General features: G+C 43.8%; 2 protein-coding genes across 3 annotated transcripts; both read right to left on the bottom strand.

Moving 5' to 3' along the window:
* Positions 1 to 4,300: 4,300 nt before the first annotated feature.
* Positions 4,301 to 9,441, bottom strand: LOC139175556 (methanethiol oxidase-like). 2 transcript variants are annotated; one of them, XM_070766710.1, is made up of 11 exons: positions 9,420 to 9,441; positions 9,030 to 9,142; positions 7,936 to 8,121; positions 7,258 to 7,378; positions 6,841 to 7,023; positions 6,328 to 6,506; positions 6,004 to 6,082; positions 5,512 to 5,633; positions 5,179 to 5,271; positions 4,628 to 4,746; positions 4,301 to 4,460 (listed from the first exon to the last, which is right to left on the bottom strand). In XM_070766710.1, the coding sequence occupies exons 1-11, from the start codon at positions 9,424 to 9,426 to the stop codon at positions 4,301 to 4,303; spliced, it is 1,362 nt and encodes a 453-aa protein (XP_070622811.1). In that variant the 5' UTR covers positions 9,427 to 9,441. The 2 variants fall into 2 exon arrangements, with proteins under 2 accessions (XP_070622811.1, XP_070622812.1); XM_070766711.1 differs by lacking the exon at positions 7,936 to 8,121 and having other exon boundaries at positions 9,420 to 9,435.
* A 2,874-nt stretch (positions 9,442 to 12,315) lies between these two features.
* Positions 12,316 to 18,402, bottom strand: LOC139175567 (methanethiol oxidase-like). The gene is made up of 12 exons (XM_070766727.1): positions 18,330 to 18,402; positions 18,142 to 18,186; positions 17,724 to 17,836; positions 17,149 to 17,331; positions 16,696 to 16,816; positions 16,268 to 16,450; positions 14,568 to 14,746; positions 14,175 to 14,253; positions 13,660 to 13,781; positions 13,299 to 13,391; positions 12,718 to 12,836; positions 12,316 to 12,478 (listed from the first exon to the last, which is right to left on the bottom strand). Exons 1-12 carry the CDS (start codon positions 18,385 to 18,387, stop codon positions 12,316 to 12,318), a joined length of 1,458 nt encoding a protein of 485 aa, XP_070622828.1. The 5' UTR covers positions 18,388 to 18,402.
* Between the last annotated feature and the right edge of the window lie 182 nt (positions 18,403 to 18,584).

Here is an 18,584-nt window from a genome sequence, read left to right as displayed (position 1 = left end):
TTATAGGAAGCCGTTGCAGCTGAAAAATGGAGCTTTGGCGTCTGTTTTTGCTGGAGAGGGCTGGGACCGTCCCAGGCGACCCCAACACAAGTGATGTTGAACTGGCCATGCCCATCTTGGACACATCCACCCCGTCCCCCAGAAGTCAATCACAATGCCGACATGGCCCACTATGAGATCAAGTTTGACACTCCTAGTCTAGGTGATCTCCAGTGGCCTTTCCAACACTCACATTCTATGGACTTGGACTGTTCAAAGTTTGATTCAGGTTCTGTGGAGGAAAGCCAACCGGGCAGCATCACACGTTTCAAAGTCCCATCGCTTTAGCAGATAAAGGCTTGTTAAGCTACTGAAGATGAAAACAAACGAGCTTCATATTAAGGGATCAGAGGGAAATTACGGCTTATTTTGCTTTCTTTTGTCTGAGCAAATTAGTGCTAAGAGTTTAAAATGAAAGTGTGAACACTGCTAGCAACATTCAGGTTTCAGAGCTGTCAGACCCACACATTGCATGAGAAAGGGTCCTCTCTCCTCTTTTTCCATTAGTGATCACTGTAGACTGATATTCATTCATTCATTCATTCATTCATTCTGTCCAATACACAATGTATGTAACTTATATCAATAGAAGAATGGAAGGAAAGATATTAGGAATAGTAAGGAAGAAATAATCCATTGGGAATAATAGAGTACATATACATGAAGTGAGAAGAAAATAAGGTAGGGATATTTGTTTTGGATGCAGGGATTCTTAAAATCCGGGGAGAGGGCTGCCAAATGCTATTGCTAACAAGTTGTAAGCCGCCCTGAGTCTAAGCAGAAGGGTGGCATAAAAATCAAAGAAAGAAAGGAAGGAAGGAAGAGAGAGAGAGAGAGAATGAAAGAGAAAGAGAAAGAAAGAAAAAGAGAAAAAGAAAGAAAAAGAGAAAAGAAAAAGAGATAAAGAAAGAAAAAGAAAAAGAGAAAAAAAGAAGAGATAAAGAAAGAAAGAAAGAAAGAAAGAAAGAAAGATGCTTAGACTCAGTCTCCATGTGATCTTGCCCCATCTGGAAGGAAGCACACAGTCAGGCAAGAAAGAAGTTGTATCTCAAGGAAAAAGGGATTCTACACTTTTTTGCTGTTTGCATGAGAGACTTCTATCTGCAGAGTGATTTTTATTCAAACAACAGCCTGTGATTCTCACTACTTCTCAGCAAGCCTTCAGTAGGAACATAATGTAGAACAGTGTTTCCCAACCCTTGCAACTTGAAGATATTTGGACTTCAATTCCCAGAATTCCCCAGCCAGGGAAACACTGATATAGAAGGAAGCAGGAAGCCACGCCCCCACGCCCCTCCCTCCGCCAGCGTGATCTCGCGTGCCGCCCGGCGGAGGAAAATGCCGTGTGGGCGGGGCGAGACGTTTTGGCGGGCGATCCAGAGGGAGGCGGAACCAGGAGGGAGCGGCTCTGTTCAGTCTGGGGGGGCGGGCTCGGAGTTCCTGAGGTAAATGCTCTCTAGTAATTGCGTAGTGGGTAGACAGCCACGCCTGACAATGTTGCGGTGTTACTATTTTTCTTGCACAGTATGGTCTCCAGTTGATAACTCTGAAGCGTGTCACATTTCCCGTGTTTTCCACACCCAAGTCTGACAGGAGTGGGGAGACCTCGCCACAAAGCCGCCTCTGAGGTATCGCAGCTTCTGGGCCGGACGCGGGTGGATTTGGCGGAAAGCCCTCGCTTGGGACTTTACTGTGAGAAACCGGTTCTTTGCCTCGTTGGCTGAGCTTCTGTATATTTATTTTTATTTGTTTGTTTGCTTTGTCAAACACGTTTCCAGCAGACGTGGTTAGTAAACCCGCAGTAACTGAATTTTAAACATGCCTGGGATAAACAGCCATCCATCTTAAGATAAAATACCCGAAATAGTATAAGGGCAGACTAGATGGACCAGAAGGTCTTTTTCTGCCGTCAATCTTCTGGGTTTCTATCTTAAGTACCGATTGGTGGTACCTCAGGGACCGCCTTCTGCTGCACGAATCCCAGCGACCAGTTAGGTCCCACAGAGTGGATCTTCTCCGGGTCCCGTCAACTAAGCAATGTCGCCTGGCGGGACCCAGGGGAAGAGCCTTCTCTGTGGCGGCCCCGGCCCTCTGGAACCAACTCCCCCCAGAGATTAGAACTGCCCCCACCCTCCTTGCCTTTCGTAAACAACTTAAAACCCACCTTTGCCGCCAGGCATGGGGGAATTGAGATCCTCTTTCCCCCTAGGCCTTTACAATTCTATGCATGGTATGTATGTTTGGTTTTTATATTAATTGATTTTTAATCATCAATACCAAATTACTATTGTACACTGTTTTATTGTCGCTGTTAGCCGCCCCGAGTCTCTGGAAAGGGGCGGCATACAAATCCAATAAATAAATAAATAAATAAATAAATAATAGTTTACATACACTGCTCAAAAAAATAAATAAATAAAGGCAACGCTTAAACAACGTAATAGAACTCCAAGTAAATCAAACTTCTGTGAAATCAAACTGTCCACTTAGGAAGCAACTCTAATTGACAATCAATTTCACCTGCTGTTGTGCACATTCAACTTTGCACAGAACTAAGCATTCTAGGAGAATATTTCATTCCTTTAGATCTAGGATGTGTTCCCTTTATTATTTTGAGGAATATAGAATATACGGTATACTGCTCAAAAAAAAATAAAGGGAATGCTTAAACAACACAATATAACTCCAAGTAAATCAAACTACTGTGAAATCAAACTGTCCACTTAGGAAGCAACATGGACTGACAATCCTTTTCACCTGCTGTTGTGCACATTCAACTTTGCACAGAACTAAGCATTCTAGGAGAATATTTCATTCCTTTAGATCTAGGGTGTGTTCTTTGAGTGTTCCCTTTATTTATTTTTTTGAGCAATAAAAGAAAAACAGTAGGACAGGGGACAGATCAAAGACCTCTCATGTTCTGCCTAAACTTCTGTGGTTCAGATGTCTATCATGCCATCATGCCCTGACTGCTGTGTAACTTACATCCAGTGGAGCTGAATGTATTTCTCTGAGAGCTGACATCGGAACATCAGGGCCTATCGTGTCTTTCAAATGAAGCTCCATGCCAAAGTTGTGTCCTCCCAATTTTAATGGATTTTTCCTTCATTTGCTGAATTCCCTCTTTTCCCTTGTCCAGAAGATGCATGAATTAAAAGAGCCAGTGTCATCTCTGATCGGTTGGCTGTACTTATCTAGTAGTGCTTGAGGATATTTAAGCGAAAATCCTCCTGCAGCTGACTAGCATTAATAATAGCTTAAGTTATGGATGGAATGCCACTGTGGTGTAATGGTTAAAGGTGCTGGATTAGATGCTGGGGACCATAAATGTTAATCCTCTGTTAGGCACAGAAACCAAGCTGGGTGACTTTGAGCCACTCCTATCTAAATCCCAGGAACAAAGTGTTGGTCATTAAGGGGCTTTTAAAATGCATTGTTAGGAAAATATACAGGTTTAGGTTTAGGTTTATTGGATTTATATGCCGCCCCTCTCCGCAAACTCGGGGCGGCTCACAACAATAATAAAAAACAGTACAGTACATAATACAGACTTGATCAACGGTTGCCGCTCTCTTCAAATAAAATTTACCCTCAAGAGTTTGTATTATCCAGAAAATATTTTATTGCAATGACAATTTCTCTGTTCACATCCTCCTCAAACATGGAAATCTGTCCAACAGGATTAAACTACTGCAAAGTCCGGCTCTCCCCCTTATTCAAGAAAGTAAAGATGCTTGAAACATTTCAAAAGGAACCTTTTATTGAACAGTAGGCTGTACTGTAATGTAACAGTATAGTAGGATGAAATAAAAGCAGACTTTGAGGATCTCAGGCAATGTATGTAGAATAAAATTAATTGGAACTGTTTCCAACAGTCAGATGTGGATTGAACCAATCCGCAGGTGTGAAGATGTCATTGTGCCACCACTCTGAGAATGGGATAAGGGAAGTTTCTCAGGATCATCTTCTGCCAGCTTTCAAATGATGCAAACCAAATGACCCTTGCTCGCTGTGGATTCCCCAAAAAGGCACGGAAACTTCCAAGGCACCAGGCAAAAAGGTTATATAAATCAGTTGCATGCAGAATATAGGGTACTGAGAAAGAAAGCAGTAGAGTAAATAATGCAGACAAGGGTTCCCCCTTCCCCTGAAGAAAGACAGTTCCACGGATCTAACAGCCATAAACCAACACTTGTGCTCTGTTTCAGTACCCTGCCCACTAAATTCTAGCGTAGCAAAGGGGTAGGCTCAGAGGAATGTCTCAGACACAAATGTCAGAAGTACAGTCTCCTGGGTAAGTCATTTCATGCGCACGAGCGGGACCCCATGGCCCCTTTCCGAAATCCACCAGAAAATCTGGATTCACACAGAGACCCCCGTTCTCCGTGTCTACGTCAATCTGGAGCATGACTGAGCCTTCGCTGCAAAAGAAGAAGAAAAGAAGGTTATCTGAGTAAGGAAGTATTCAGAGAGAAAGTAGTAGAAAGTTGGAACAAGAGTCATTTGGCTTGCAATACAAGAAAGGAGGGAAGCCTACTACCTTGCAAATTTGGTCTGAATGTTCTTCGTCTGTTGAGAGATTTCATACCTCAATAGTTGTGGATAAAATTGCTCATCCCACTGTGTGTAGAGACCACTGGTAACATAAAGCCTTTTTCCATCCAAGCTGAGCTTGAGCATTTGGGGTCCCCCGTAGACTCTCCTTCCCTAAGGTGAAAAAATGCAAGGAGTGGTCAAGAAATTTAGGGGATCCAAGGAGGCTTATATATACATTAGTTCCTTAGCCTAATCTGCTGCACGAGATTTATTTGTGGACTTTCAAGAGGTCCCATAGAAAAGAAGCCATGCTCTCTGTTGAGAATGGTTCCCTGCAAGTGTCTCAAAGCAGGATATTTTCTCGGTGTAGCGCATGACCTTAAGGCAGCAGGAGAAGAGATGCTGCCTAGGAAACAGAGAAAGAAACTTAGGAGGGACATATGCAATGGATCAAACAATTAAAAGTGACAGCGGGAATGTTATATTCTCAGACTTCCAAGACTCTCTTAATGTAGCCTTATATTAAAGTAGAACAGGTTCATCTAATTGTGTAAGCTGCCTGGTTTTCCAGGGAGGGCTGATGTCCAGAAAACGGAGGCTCACCTGGATCATGAGGGGATCTGGTTGGCAGTCAAGCTCTTCATCCTTAATCACAGTCACCACCCCACCTTTGGAGATGCTGCCTCCTACGAACACCTGCAGCACCCAAAGGAAGGGTCAGTTCAGGCTGAAGGTCAGTTTTCCCTTCCCCAAACAGCAATCTTCTTCAGCCCGGACTGTGGTACTTGGAAGTTCACCCCATTGGAACACCTTTAGAGATGCTTTGCCAGTAACTAAGGGCTGGATTAGATCTCTGCTTAACATGTCATCCTGGTTCCAGTGGTGGAAAGAAGGGACTCCAAGCCTTCCAGGGCCTTTAAGTGGGAAAGAGCTCACCTGGCCCAATAGCCGAGGGCAGTGGGGATCAGTGATGTCATACTGTCGAACATCGCCATGAAACCAGTTGCTCATATACAGGAAACGATCATCCAGTGAAATAATGAAATCAGCGTTGTACGCTGGAGAATAGAAAGAAATAAGATCAAGAAAAAAGTTGGATGGCTTAATTCTTTGGCATGCAACATTTGCAATAATTTTCATCACCCCAAAGCTGCAGATGACTTTCAGTTATGATGACACTCAGCTTGTTTGCAGCCCATTCTCTGCTAAAAATCCTTAATTTGAATGTAGAGGGTGAAAACCTTAATATTTTATACTATTGTTTTCTCTCGGCAAAAGCCCTCCAGAGTCTCACAAGAGCAAAATGGGCAGCATATTTATTTATTTAATTGGATTTGTATGCCACCCCTCTCTTCATATATAGGAAGAAGGTAGAAGGTAGACAGGTAAGTATAAAAACAAAAGCCCTCCTATACCATATTTACTTACCTGGCATTTCAGGTAAGTTCCACCCAGTCACCGTCTTGTCTGGAATCTGTATTACCTTCTCGGTGATCCATGTCCCATCCTGCAAAACACACAAGGTTGGTTGGGACATGCAGAGCTTTTAGTGGGGAAGTCTGATTTAGCTTAATAACCATATAATTCACTTAATGACCATGGTGGAGGACTATTGGTATTATGCACCCTCTTTAATACCGCATTTTATCAATTACTTTTATTCTGAGCTAAAGCCTCAGATGCCAATTCTTTCTGATGAAAAAGGTGTGGGGTCACGGGGGCAAAGGAGAAAGAAATTCTACTTCTTTTCACCTCCGCCTTGTAAATATGATGCATGGAGCCATCTAAGACACAGCTCACAAAGCCGTGTGACGAATCTGGGTTGTGCAGGAAGCGGACACTGTAAGGGACTGAATCCTCCCCCATGTCAATGGACTCAACGAGGCAGTGGGTGGACCCATCCCACACGTTCAGGTGACGGCCATAGATATCTGGAGAAGAAAAGAGAAGAATCATCTCAACAATCTCTGGTGAGTAGGAATGCCTCCTGCCAGAGGATCTTCGGGAGGGTGTGGAGGTTTCACTAAGCAGTTCCTGAGAAGGGTGGTGGGCTTTCTCATGTTGGAGACCCCCAAGCAGCAGCTGAGGTTTCAACTCTTGGGGAAGGGCTAGCTCTAAATATAGAAGAGGGTTGGACTAAATAGCCACCAACCCCCACTCCCCCAATGCCATCCTTTCACAAGGAGCCTTGGGTCCCACTTTAGGTCAGAGTCCAATCCCCCTCACCAATGGACATTAAGCTTAGGTAATGTTCCGCCTTCTCACCTTTCCTCAGAAATTCAGGGTTGAATCTTTCGAAAGTAAATTTGGGGATCCCCAGTTCAGTGCTGAATAGGACGTTATGCCTTGGTTTGTACCAGAAGTCAAATCCTAGTGGAGCCTCATCCCCAGGGCGGTTCCAGGTACCCTTCACTTCCCATCTTTCCGTATCCACCAGAATAAATGCGCCTGTGGTTTGGGGTTCAAATGAATTGAAACAGGTGATTCCCAGGAAGGGTAGGGTGAAAGTAGTTTGCCCCATTCAGAATTGTCCAAGAGGTGGCACTAGCCTGGAAGAGAATCCAGGACTCAAATTTCAGGGTTTTGGAGTTTGTGGAGAAAGTTTCTCTCCCAACATCTTCTGAGCAACATCACAGCACCTTAATCTGAACCCCCTTTTGGAAAACATTTGCCCAGCGGTACCTTTTCCATTGCCAAATAGGTCCCCCATGGAGCTGATCATGACTTCTCCATTGCCCAGACAGCGTGGGGCGACTAGTGAAGCTCCTTTGGTTTTACAGAAGACCTCTCTGGGCTCAATCACCTGTCAAGGTTGGGGAGAGGAAGAGAAAATAAAAACTCTTGCACTGTAGTTTTGTTTTCTTTTTCTTTGTAACTCTTCAAATAGCTTTGATCTAAAACCTTCACAGCCGACCTGCAGACATTGAAGCATGGGGGTTGTTGATAGGAATGTGAGGGTGACATCTGTTGTATAATCAGGTTTTTTGTCAGGGTTTCTTTGCGTACTGGAATAAATTGAAGATGTGGGAATGGTTACTATCCTATGCTATAGATACTCATCTTGCAAATGTGGGGTTCTTTTTGTTTAAAATCTACAGGATTTGTTGATTTTATTCCTTTCAATCTATACATAATTCTGCTCAACCATTTTGCAGAGAGACGTGAGAATCCCAAAAATCAGGTGTATGCATTTTTTTAACCCACTTTCTATGGAAATGGATTTTGGCTTGGATTACTTATAAAAAGGTCAAGAGCAAAACTAAGGCAAGGTCAGGGGACCAACAGTGGTTATAATCAGAGGTTTAAAGTCCCTTGCACCTCCTCACAGAGACCTATGCAAGCCAAGATGGTCGGGCCTACCTTGAACAGGCAGGGAGCTTGGGGGTCAGTCTCGGTGTCCACAACATAAATCCGTGAAGAGTCAAAACCTGGAAGGACCAGCTTGTTGCGTCTCTTGGTGGTGTCTCCGAAGGTGTTGCAGCAAGTGTTCCAGCCCATGAAGTGAAGCTCATCGTTAATGTATGGCATTTGCAGCCGGTGAATAACCTGGTTGTGAAAGATTGGATAGGCAGAGATTAAATGTGCATTGCTTTACGTCGTCGGCTCTCGGTGGATTTCTCCATCTATTTTCCAAGAGTTCGTGACTTGCGTATCTTTGGATGAAGAACACGGTTTGCAGAAGAGAATTTTGTTAGTAGAGAGGTCTACTTCTGCTTGACATTTCTCTATCTGGGAACAATGAGAATCTAGCTGCTGAACTCCACATAGGCGACAGGAAGGGCATCTGACACTCAGCCTCTTTCAGTTGCCCAGAGTCCACTTCGCAATATTTTTATCATTCAAAGATGATGATGAAAGGACTACTTCTGCTTGTGTTGGCTGTGAATTGTTAGTGACAGAATACAGGTCTCTCTCCCAACAAGCAAGCGGGACAGCGAAAAGACCCGTGTGCCTAAAACTCACAGGCTTTTTCTTCCCTTCCTACTCTTTGATGCGCCCTCTGTGCAACAGCGCTCCACCATTCCAACCCTGGAGCTGAAGTCCTCACATGTGTGAATACAAGAGCACTCATTTGAGCATCGCCTGCTTACTTTTTGGATTGATAGCAGGCCCAGTGCATTATAGCATAGGAGTCTGCTCTCACATGATGGTTCCTTCCTCGGATGCACCTAGTTAAGGTGTCTTTGCATAGGTGGCAAACCTGGCTGAGGATTCCCATTAGATAAGGAGGAACAGAACGACTAGAAACACACCGGAAGGTGCTGAGCTTTGTTGGGCTTAGAAAAAGATTCACCTCATTTGATTATAGTAAATTGTTCAATACCCTAAGTGCATGGGTGTGGAAAGTAAGAATATGTCGGAACATGTTGGTATAAATTCTCCTCGACTTACGACCCCAATGGGAATGGAAGATATTAAAAAGAGGACTAAGGAATAAATGAATATCCTCGTACTTGGCAATAAGTGGGAGATTCTGGATCCACATCCACCGTGGCGAGATAATCAGGCATTTGGGTCCCCGTCCCGGTTAAGATGCAAACCACGTACATCAACTTCTCTTGAGGTCCTAGGGAAAGGTCCACGTTTTAGGCTCCTAGGCCTGAACCTTAAATCAATTCTGTATAAGCAACAACAGGTGTTCCCCCATGCTGTTAAGGTATTTGAATAAGCCATGGTGTGGACTGAGTCATTGGTCAAGGGATTCCAATACCAGATCAGTGGTCCCACGCCAAATGGCTCAACTGATTTGCTTCACACACAATGAGGCAGATTAATATGAGATGTGAGCCCACCCCTCATCTCTGCGGTTGGACTCAACAACCTCTTCCCAACTGTGTTCTTACCTTTCATGGCATCCAAGGGCGTTGGACAGCAACATTCTTCCCCCTCTTTAAAAAAGAAGAGAGAGATTTAGCTTCTGTGCATCAGGAGATAGAAGGGAGACACGGGTGTTTTAAGGAAGGTTGTTGACAGGCAGCCTTGGCAAAAAGTCATGTGCTTCCCACACAAGAAATGGATTGACTTCCTACCTTTGCTTGGCTTCTTCGCAGGCTTCTTTTCAGCATCTCTTGTTCGCTGTTTGAGCATTTCTGTCTCCGTTGCTGTTTTGCTGTTCCCGTGCTTGTATACCTGATGTTACCTGCTTTCTTACAGCCGGCTTATATATCCCGTGGCGGCTGAATGGGTTTCACTTCAGGTTCTTTAGGGCTATTAAAAAAACTGACGCCTTAATATCTTTGTTTCATCTTTTTCTTGTCACACTTTTGATTTTATCTTTAGAACAGTTTTATTGCTTTGCTGAATCAGAATTGAGTAACAAGATTTACTGGGAAAAAGCCATTTGGTGAACATTGAGAGCCAGCTGTTGGGGACGGAAGGCTGTAAGAGGCAGAAACTAGATAATTTGGGGATTGTTTCATGATTTGTGGCGCAATCTCTGGGGCCAAAAAAGTGGAGAGGATGAAAGAGTTGTTTTTACATTTTGTCTGTGGCAATTACTGTTATGAAACTTGAGTTCAATGGATTCCAATAATCTTTTCCCCCAAGAATTTGGAAGATTTATTCCTTGGAAGTGTGCTTGGAATTCAGTTTTAATTAGTATAATTTTTCTCGTGACAGTGTTTTTCATAGGTGTCATCCTATCTCACTACATTATAATTATAATTATAGATCATTTAGTCAACGCCAAGTGAATGCAAAGGCAGGAAAGCCTCAACCACATTACGTGTTGCTCTTTTGCTCAGTCAAATTATCTCATGGAAGAAGAAAACCCCCAGACAAAGTGCAAACTCATAGAGTCATAAGTTTAATATAATTAAGCCAGTTCCGCATCTTTCATCACAACATTAACATGTCAGGCAGCTTCTGTCCTTCTTCTGTTGGTTTGCTTTGACAGACATCTTCATAATTCTCTGGATTCAACAGCAGTCTTGCATACGTCATCTATTTCTTGCAGATCATCAGAGAAGCCAGGGGTCATTGTCCGAACATTAAAAGTGCCCAACTTTAGGGCTAAAGTTTTTTATGGTTATTGCACAGTGGAAAGTTGTCAGTCTGTTTGCCCTAATGCCAATGAGGTATATTAACCTCTCCCACCATCGAAGGCGGCCCTGGCGTCAGGCTCTATGCCAATCAAGCAAAGACTTATAACCTGTGACTGCTGCTTTCCATGTAATTTTAGTGTTGTATACAAAGTTGGAATGTCCTCTCCAGAGCATGGGGGCTGGGTAGGTAAGTATAGAGGATAGACTGTTACCCAAGCAGCAGATCCCCTCTCTCCACATCGCTGAAATAATCCAATGGAACAGCACAGCCGATACGATTGATTAGATTAGATTTATTGGATTTATATGCCGCCCCTCTCCGCAAACTGGTTCCAATTGTGTCGCAGGAGTTATCAGAATGTGGCTGCACAGAGTCACTAACTGCTTCCAGGACTCCGGCTTTGAATTTTGCCTCAAGGTTTACTCCTGAAGCCTTTTCCAATAATGGATATAGCCACAAGGCGGTGGAGGTTTGGAATCAGAGTTTCCCTTGTAGAAGATGGTTTTGCCGCTTTATCTGCCATTAGGGTGTAGAGCCCTGTTCTGCCTTGTTAACTGTCTTCTCCTGCAACCCTGGAAAGGGGCTCTTACGAGGTCCTGCCAGCTGGGCCAAGGTTTTTTAATGAGGTATTACTCCTCCAACATCATGGTGTTATAGACCAGTGATTTTCAACCTTTTTTGAGCCGCGGCACATTTTTTACATTTACGAAACCCTGGGGCACATTGAGCGGGGGGGGGGGGGGGGCTAAAAAAAGTTTGCACAAAAAAATTCTCTCTCTCTCTCTTCCTCCCCTTCACTCTATTTCTTTCTCCCTCCCTCTTTCTCTCCATTCCTTCCTCTTTCTTTCTCCCTCTCCATCCTTCTTTCTTTCTCTTCCTTCCTTCCTCTCTTTTTTGCTCTTTCTCTCTCCCTCCCTACCTCCCTCTATGTCTTTTTCTCTCCTTCCCTCCCTCTCTTTCTCTCTCTCTCCTGCTTTCTCTCTCTTGCTCTCTCTCTCTCTCTTTCTCTTGTTTTCTCTCTCTCTTGTTCTCTTTCTCTCTTTCTCTCTCTCTTGCTTTCTTCCTCTCTCTCTTGCTTTCTCTCTCTCTTGCTTTCTCTCTCTCTTGCTTTCTCTCTCTCTTGCTTTCTCTCTCTTGCTTTCTTTCTCTCTGAGTTTCGCGGCACACCTGACCATGTCTCGCGGCACACTAGTGTGCCACGGCACACTGGTTGAAAAACACTGTTATAGACGATGGTCTTTCAAGCATCCGTGTGTATTTGGACAACTTCAGCTCCCACAATATTTCTCCTACTATAGTGGTCATGTGGTAATTGTTCAATAATTGAGATGCGTACCCCTTACGGAATCAAGAATGGGGGCGGGGGGGGGGGACAGGTGAACTTTCTGTTGGTTTCAGAAGGTAGGATAAGGAATGGGGGAAATTTTAAAATACATTGTGAGAAAAATACATTGACTTTGGTCAATGTTTGCTGCTCTAATCTTCAAATGAAACATATTACCAAGAGCGTATATGAATAAGGAAATATTTTATTACAATGACAACTTTAATTTCTCTGTTTGCATGCTCTTCGAACATGGAAATCTGTGCAGTGAGATTAAACTGCAAACCAACATTCTGGTGTTGAGTTGCTCCACAGCCCACTTCCTGCCCCCTAAATGCTAGTTAGCAAGAGGGTGAGCTCAGAGGGACATCTCAGGTCCAGATGTCTGAAGTACAATCTCTTCCTGGGTAACGCATTTCGCACACACGAGCAGGACCCCACGACTCCTTCCCGAAATCCACCAGGAAGTCTGGATTCACACAGAGACCCCCGTTCTCTGTGTCCACATCGATCTTGAGCATGACTGACCCTTCCCTGCAAAAGAAGATGAATTAAAGGTTAGAAGGAGGGTCTTTTGCTTGCTTGCTTGGCCTCTAACACTGGAAAAGCTGATTAGGAAACTCTAAAGATGAGGAAGTACATGCAATTCCAGTGTAAGTTGCAGAAACAATGGCAAAGTAATAGAAAACAGGCATATGGTTGATTTGAAGAAGGAGGGTGATGTGGATGCAAATCTGTTCTGAAGGTTCGTCATCAGTTGAGAGACTTCATACCTGAACAGTTCTGGATAAAATTGCTCATCCCACGGTGTATAGAGAGCACTGGTAACATAAAGCCTTTTCCCATCTGGGCTGAGATTGAGCGTTTGGGGTCCCCCGTAGACTCTCCTTCCCTAAGGTGAAAAAAAGCGAGGAGTGGTCAAGAAATATAGGCAGTCCAAGAAGGCTTATATATAGCTCCGTAATCTAATCTGCTGCAGGAGATTCCTTTGTGGCATTTCAAGAGGTCCTATACAAAAGCCATAGTGCCTGTTGAGTCTGATTCCTCAAAAGGTTTCCTACAGGTGTCTCGAAACTGGGATATGTTCTTGGTGTAATGGAAAGTGCAGCTTGGGGAAAGAAGAAGGAAAGATGCTGCATAGGAAACGGCAATCAGATGGGAAGGAGGGATTTCTAGCTTAACAATCAGAGGAAGAAACTTGGGAAGAGTCATATGTAGTGGATCAAGCAGTTAAGAGTGGCAGCAGGAATGTTATATTCTCTGATTTGCAAGATTCTCTTAATGTAGATTCATCAAGTTGTGTAACCTGCCTGGTTTTCCAGGGAGGGCTGATGCTTAGAAAACGGAGGCTCACCTGGATCACGAGGGTATCTGGTTGGCAGTCAAGCTCTTCATCCTTAATCACAGTCACCACCCCACCTTTGCAGATGCTGCCTCCTACGAACACCTGCAGGACCCAAAGGAAGGGTCAGTTCAGGCTGAAGGACAGTCTCCCCTTCCCCAAGCTGGAATCTTCTTCAGCCCAGACTACAGTATTTGGAGGTGGATCCTCTCTGGATATGGAGGTTCTACCAGCACATGCCAGTAACTGAGGCCTGAATTAGCTTTCTGCTTAACCCGACATCCTGGTTCTGATGGTGGAAAGAACTTCTGGAAGGATCCTAAGTAAGGAACTATGATTTCCAGGGCCTTTAGGTGGTGGTGGGGGAGCTCACCTGGCCCAATAGCCGAGGGCAATGGGGGTCACTGATGTCATACTGTCGGACATCGCCATGAAGCCAGTTGCTGAGGTACAGAAAACGGTCGTCCAGTGAAATAACTATGTAAGCGTTGAATGCTGGAGGAGAAAGTGCCCAGAAATAAGGTCAGGAAGAAGGGAGGATTGCTTGATTCCCTGGCATGCAACTTTTTCAAGAATTGGCGTCTCCCACAAAGCTGCAGATGAGAAGACTTTCAGCCATGAAAAGACTTGGCCTATTCTCCAAAGACGCTAAAAATCCTCAACATGAGAGTGCGGATGGGGGTTGAGCCCCCTTTTTATGTTCCACTCCAATATAGCTAAGTTTCTGCCAATTTCAAGGATATTTTAAATGTTTTTACACCAGTATTTTATCATGTTGTAAAGCTGCCCAGAAGATTTAATAAACAAATAAAAGTCAAATAAGAACCCCTGGACAGGGCTTGAGATATAAGCATGAGGACAAAGGCCCTCTGTACTTTATTTGTTCACCTGGCATTTCAGGGAAGTACCACCCGGTAACTGTCTTGTTTGGAATCTCTATCACCTTCTCCGTGGTCCATCTCCCATCCTGCAAGAGACACGGTGTTTGTTGGGACATGCAACTCTTTTGACAATAAAGTCAGTGGGGAAAGCTGAATTTGCTTAATGACCATCTAGCTCACAACGACCATAGCAAAAAGGTCATGAATCAAGGCAGGACTCAATCAATAACGGCATTGCTTAGCGACAGAAATTCCGCTCCCAATGTTGGGCATATGTTGAGGACTATTGGCAGTGCATTTTACCCCTTTTATTCTTTTTATTCTCAGCCGAAGCCTCGGTTGCCAGTTGTTCCAGATAGAAAGATAGGAGGAAGGAGAAAGACATTCTACTTATGTTCACCTCCTCCTTGGAAATATGATGTATAGAGCCATCAAAGAAACAGTTCACAAAGCCATGTGACGAATCTGGGTTGTGCAGGAAGCAGACCCTGAAAGGGACTGAATCCTCGCCCATGTCAATGGACTCAACGAGGCAGTGGGTGGACCAGTCCCACACATTCAGTCGACGGCCATAGATGTCTGGAGAAGAAAAGAGAAGAATCATCTCAACAACCTCTGGTGAGTAGGAATGCCTCCTGCCAGAGGGTCTTCAGTAAGGTGTGGAAGTTTCACTAAACAGTTCTTTAGGATGGTGAGTGGTTGGCTTTTTCATGTTGGAGACTCCCAATCAGCAGCTGAGGTGCCACCTCTTGAGGAAGGGCTAGTTCTAGATATATATTTTGCCGAGAGGCAAAAAAGGAGCTGTGATGTTCCTTCAATATACCAGGGTGATTCAACACAAAATGTAACCCTTCCCTGGTACAGAGCTGAAAGGATTGGATACTGTAGCCTAGAGGTTAATTCTCTGCCTTACAATGCAAAGGTTGCAGGTTCAAGTCCCAGTGAGGGTATGGCTAGCCAATGAGGCCAAAATAAGGCCGAAATAGATCTATCCTAGTCTCCCTTAATTTTCAAATTCAGCAAAAACATGTGACATATATATATATATATATATATATATATATATGTCACATGTTTTTAAATATATATAATATATATATATGTTAAATGTTTATATATATATATATGTTTTTTTTATGTCGGATCACCCTGGTATATTTTAAGGAACGTCACAGCTCCTTTTTTGCCTCTAGGCCCAACCCAGGACCACTACAAGGCAGTTAATATATTTTATAGCCGACAACTATATTCTGTATGTGTTAAATCCCAGTAAAGGAAAGGGTGTGGCTAGCTGATGAGGCCAGAACAAGGCCGAAATGGGACCATCCTAGTCTCCTTAATTTTAAAATTCCAGCTAAAAACATTTAACATATATATATATATATATATATATGACGGTCTTGGTATATTCGGGTTTCTTCCCGTGTAGGATTCGGGTTTCTTCCCGTGTAGGAATCCTACACGGGAAGAAACCCGAATATACCAAGACCGTCATACCTGTACCCGTGAAAATCTACGAAAACATATATATATATATAAAATTATATATATATATATGTAATTTTGTCAAATACATAATGTAAGGTTCAGAGGATAAAATCATAGTAAAATACAGTAATAGAAGAATGGAAGATAGGACATTAGGAATGATATGGAAGAAATAATCATCGGGAATAATAGGATTCATAAACATGAACATAAACATAAGAGAGACATTAGGACGGGACGGAAGGCACGCTGGTGTACTTATGCATGCCCCTTACAGACCTCTGAGGAATCTGGAGAGGTTGACCGTGGATAGTCTAAGGGTAAAAATTTAGGGGTCAGGGGATGACACTAGGGAGTCTGGTAAGAGTTCCACGCTTCAACAACTTGATTACTAAAGTCGTATTTTTTACAGTCAAGTTTGAAGCGGTTAATATTAAGTTTGAATCTGTTGTGTGCTTGTGATAGACAAGAGGGTTGGACTAAATTCCCACCAACAATCCCCCCCCCCTTCAGTGCCATCCTTCCACAAGGAGCCTTGGGTCCCACTTTAGGTAAGAGTCCAACCCCCCTGACCGATGGACCTTAAGCTCAGGTAATGTTCCATCTTCTCACCTTTCCCCAGAAGTTCAGGGTTGTATACATCTGCAACAAATTTGGGGATCGCCACTTCAGTGCTGAAAAGGACGTTATGCCTTGGTTTGTACGAGAAGTCAAATCCTAGTGGAGCCTCATCCCCAGGGCGGTTCCAGGTACCCTTCACTTCCCATGTTTCCGTATCCACCAGAATAAATGCGCCTGCAGTTTCAGGGTGGAATAGGGCAAACGTAAATTAAGTCAAATAGCAGATGTGAGTGACTCTTTGGAAGGGTTGGTTGAAAGACATTTGCTGCACTGCAGATGTCCAAGAGGTGACGAACACGTGGAAGAGACCCGGAAGGGATTTGTGTGAAAGGTTTCCTTCCCAGCATTTTTCAAGTCACACCTGCTCTTACAGTAGTTCAATCTGAACCCCCTTTTGGAAAACATCTGCCCAGCGGTACCTTTTCCATTGCCAAATAGATCCCCTAGGGAGCTGATCATGACTTCTCCATTGCCCAGACAGTGTGGGGCAAGTAGTGAAGCTACTTTGGTTTTACAGAAGACCTCTCTGGGCTCAATCACCTGTCAAGGTTGGAAAGAGGAAGAGAATAAATAAAGACTCTTGCACTGCAGTTCTGTTTTTTTTCTTTGTAACTCTTCAAATAGCTTTGATCTAAAAACCCCAGAGCCTACCTGCGGTCAGTGAAATATTGGGGTGGTTGCATTTTTTTTTAGTCCAGTGTCTGTTGAAATGGATTTTGGCTTGGATCACTTATAAAAAGGACAGGCAAAACTAAGCTAAGGTCAAGAGATCAATAGTGGTTATAATCCTTTTAAAGTCCCTTGCACTTCCACACAGTGTCCTTTGCAAGCCATTTCCATGACTTGCAACATCAGAAGATAGACGAGCTTACCTTGAACAGGCAGGGAGCTTGGGGGTCAGTCTCGGTGTCTACAACATAAATCCGCGAAGAGTTGTAACCTGGAAGGACCAGCCTGTTGCGTTTCTTGGTGGTGTCTCTGGTGCTGCAGCAAGTGTTCCAGCTCATGAAGTGAAGCTCATCGTTAATGTACGGCATTTGCAGCCGGTGAATAACCTGGTTGTGAAAGGCAGAGATGAAATCTGCATTGTTTACATCATCAGTTCAGGTTAGATTCCTCCATCTGTTCCTAAGAGTTTGTGACTTGCATAACTTTGGATTTGCCTGAGAATACCCATTAGACACCAAGGAACAAAACACCTAGAAACACACTGGAAGCTGAGGGGCTTTGTTGGCCTTAAAACAAGGATTCCCGTAATAGGATTAAAGTATATTATTCCCAGGTTTCCAAGTGTTTTGGAAATTGAGAATGTGTCTGAACATGTGGGTGTAAATTTTCCTCGACTTACGACCCCAATGGGAACGCAAGATATTAAAGAAAGGCCTAAGGAAAGGGAAACCTATCAAACGTTCGCAACATCGCCCCAAATAAATGAATATCCTCATACGTTGCAATAAGTGGGAGATTCTGGATCCACATCCACCGTGGCAAGATAATCAGGCATTTGGGACCCAGTCTTGGTTAAGATGCAAACCACGTACATCAACTTCTCTTGAGGTCCTAGGGGAAAGGTCCAAATTTAAGGCTCCGGGCGTGAGTCTTAAATAAATTCTGTCTAAGAATCAACAGGTGTTCCCCCATGCTCAGGGTATTGGATTAAGCCATGCTGTAGACTGAATCATTGCTCAAGGGATTCAAGTACCAGATCAGTGGTCCCAAGCCAAATGGCTCAACTGATTTGCTCCACACATCACAACAAAGCGGATTAATATGAGGAGTGAGCCCACCCCTCATCTCTGCAGCTGGACTCAACATCCTCTTCCCAGCCCTGCTCTGCAGAATGGGAGAATATGACCGCTTCTTACCTTTCATGGCATCCAAGGGCGTTGGACAGCAACCTTCTTCCCCCTCTTTAAAAAAAGAAGAGAGAGATTTAGCTTCTGTGCATCAGGAGATAGAAGGGAGACGCGGGTGTTTTAAGGAAAGTTGCTGACAGGCAGCATTGACGAAAAAGTCAGATCCTTCACACCCAAGAAATGGATTGACTTCCTACCTTCGCTCATCTTCTTTGGCGGCTGCTTCTTGGCATCTCTTATTCGTTGTTTCAACATTTCTTTCTTTTGCTGTGCCTGTGCTTGCATATCTGAGGTTCTCCTGCTTTCCTACAGACGCCTTATATACGCCATGGGAGTTGACTGAGTTTCACTTCATGTCCTTTGAGGCTGTTAAAGAACAGAGGCCCTAATATCTTATTTCAGCTTTTTCTCATCGCACTTTTGATCTTATCTTCAGAACAGGTTATCCAAAC

Source organism: Erythrolamprus reginae, chromosome 13 (genome assembly GCF_031021105.1).
Source record: "Erythrolamprus reginae isolate rEryReg1 chromosome 13, rEryReg1.hap1, whole genome shotgun sequence".
In the NCBI taxonomy this organism is placed as follows: Eukaryota; Metazoa; Chordata; class Lepidosauria; order Squamata; family Dipsadidae; genus Erythrolamprus; species Erythrolamprus reginae.
Note: the sequence above shows the minus strand (reverse complement) of the source record. Positions and strands in the feature narration are given on the sequence as shown.

Bases quoted from the DNA above. Each gene is read 5' to 3' on its own strand.
- LOC139175556 (XM_070766710.1), bottom strand. The intron at 5,634-6,003 runs GTAAGTAAATAT...TCTATTCTCCAG, and splicing joins GAACTTACCTGAAATGCCAG to CGTACAACGCTGATTTCATT. The intron at 4,461-4,627 runs GTATGAAATCTC...CTTCTTTTGCAG, and splicing joins TTTTATCCACAACTATTGAG to CGAAGGCTCAGTCATGCTCC.
- LOC139175567 (XM_070766727.1), bottom strand. From the start codon at position 18,387: ATGTTGAAACAACGAATAAGAGATGCCAAGAAGCAGCCGCCAAAGAAG. The intron at 17,837-18,141 runs GTAAGAAGCGGT...CCTTTCCCCTAG, and splicing joins GCCCTTGGATGCCATGAAAG to GACCTCAAGAGAAGTTGATG. The intron at 16,451-16,695 runs GTACCGCTGGGC...CTGAAACTGCAG, and splicing joins TCTATTTGGCAATGGAAAAG to GCGCATTTATTCTGGTGGAT.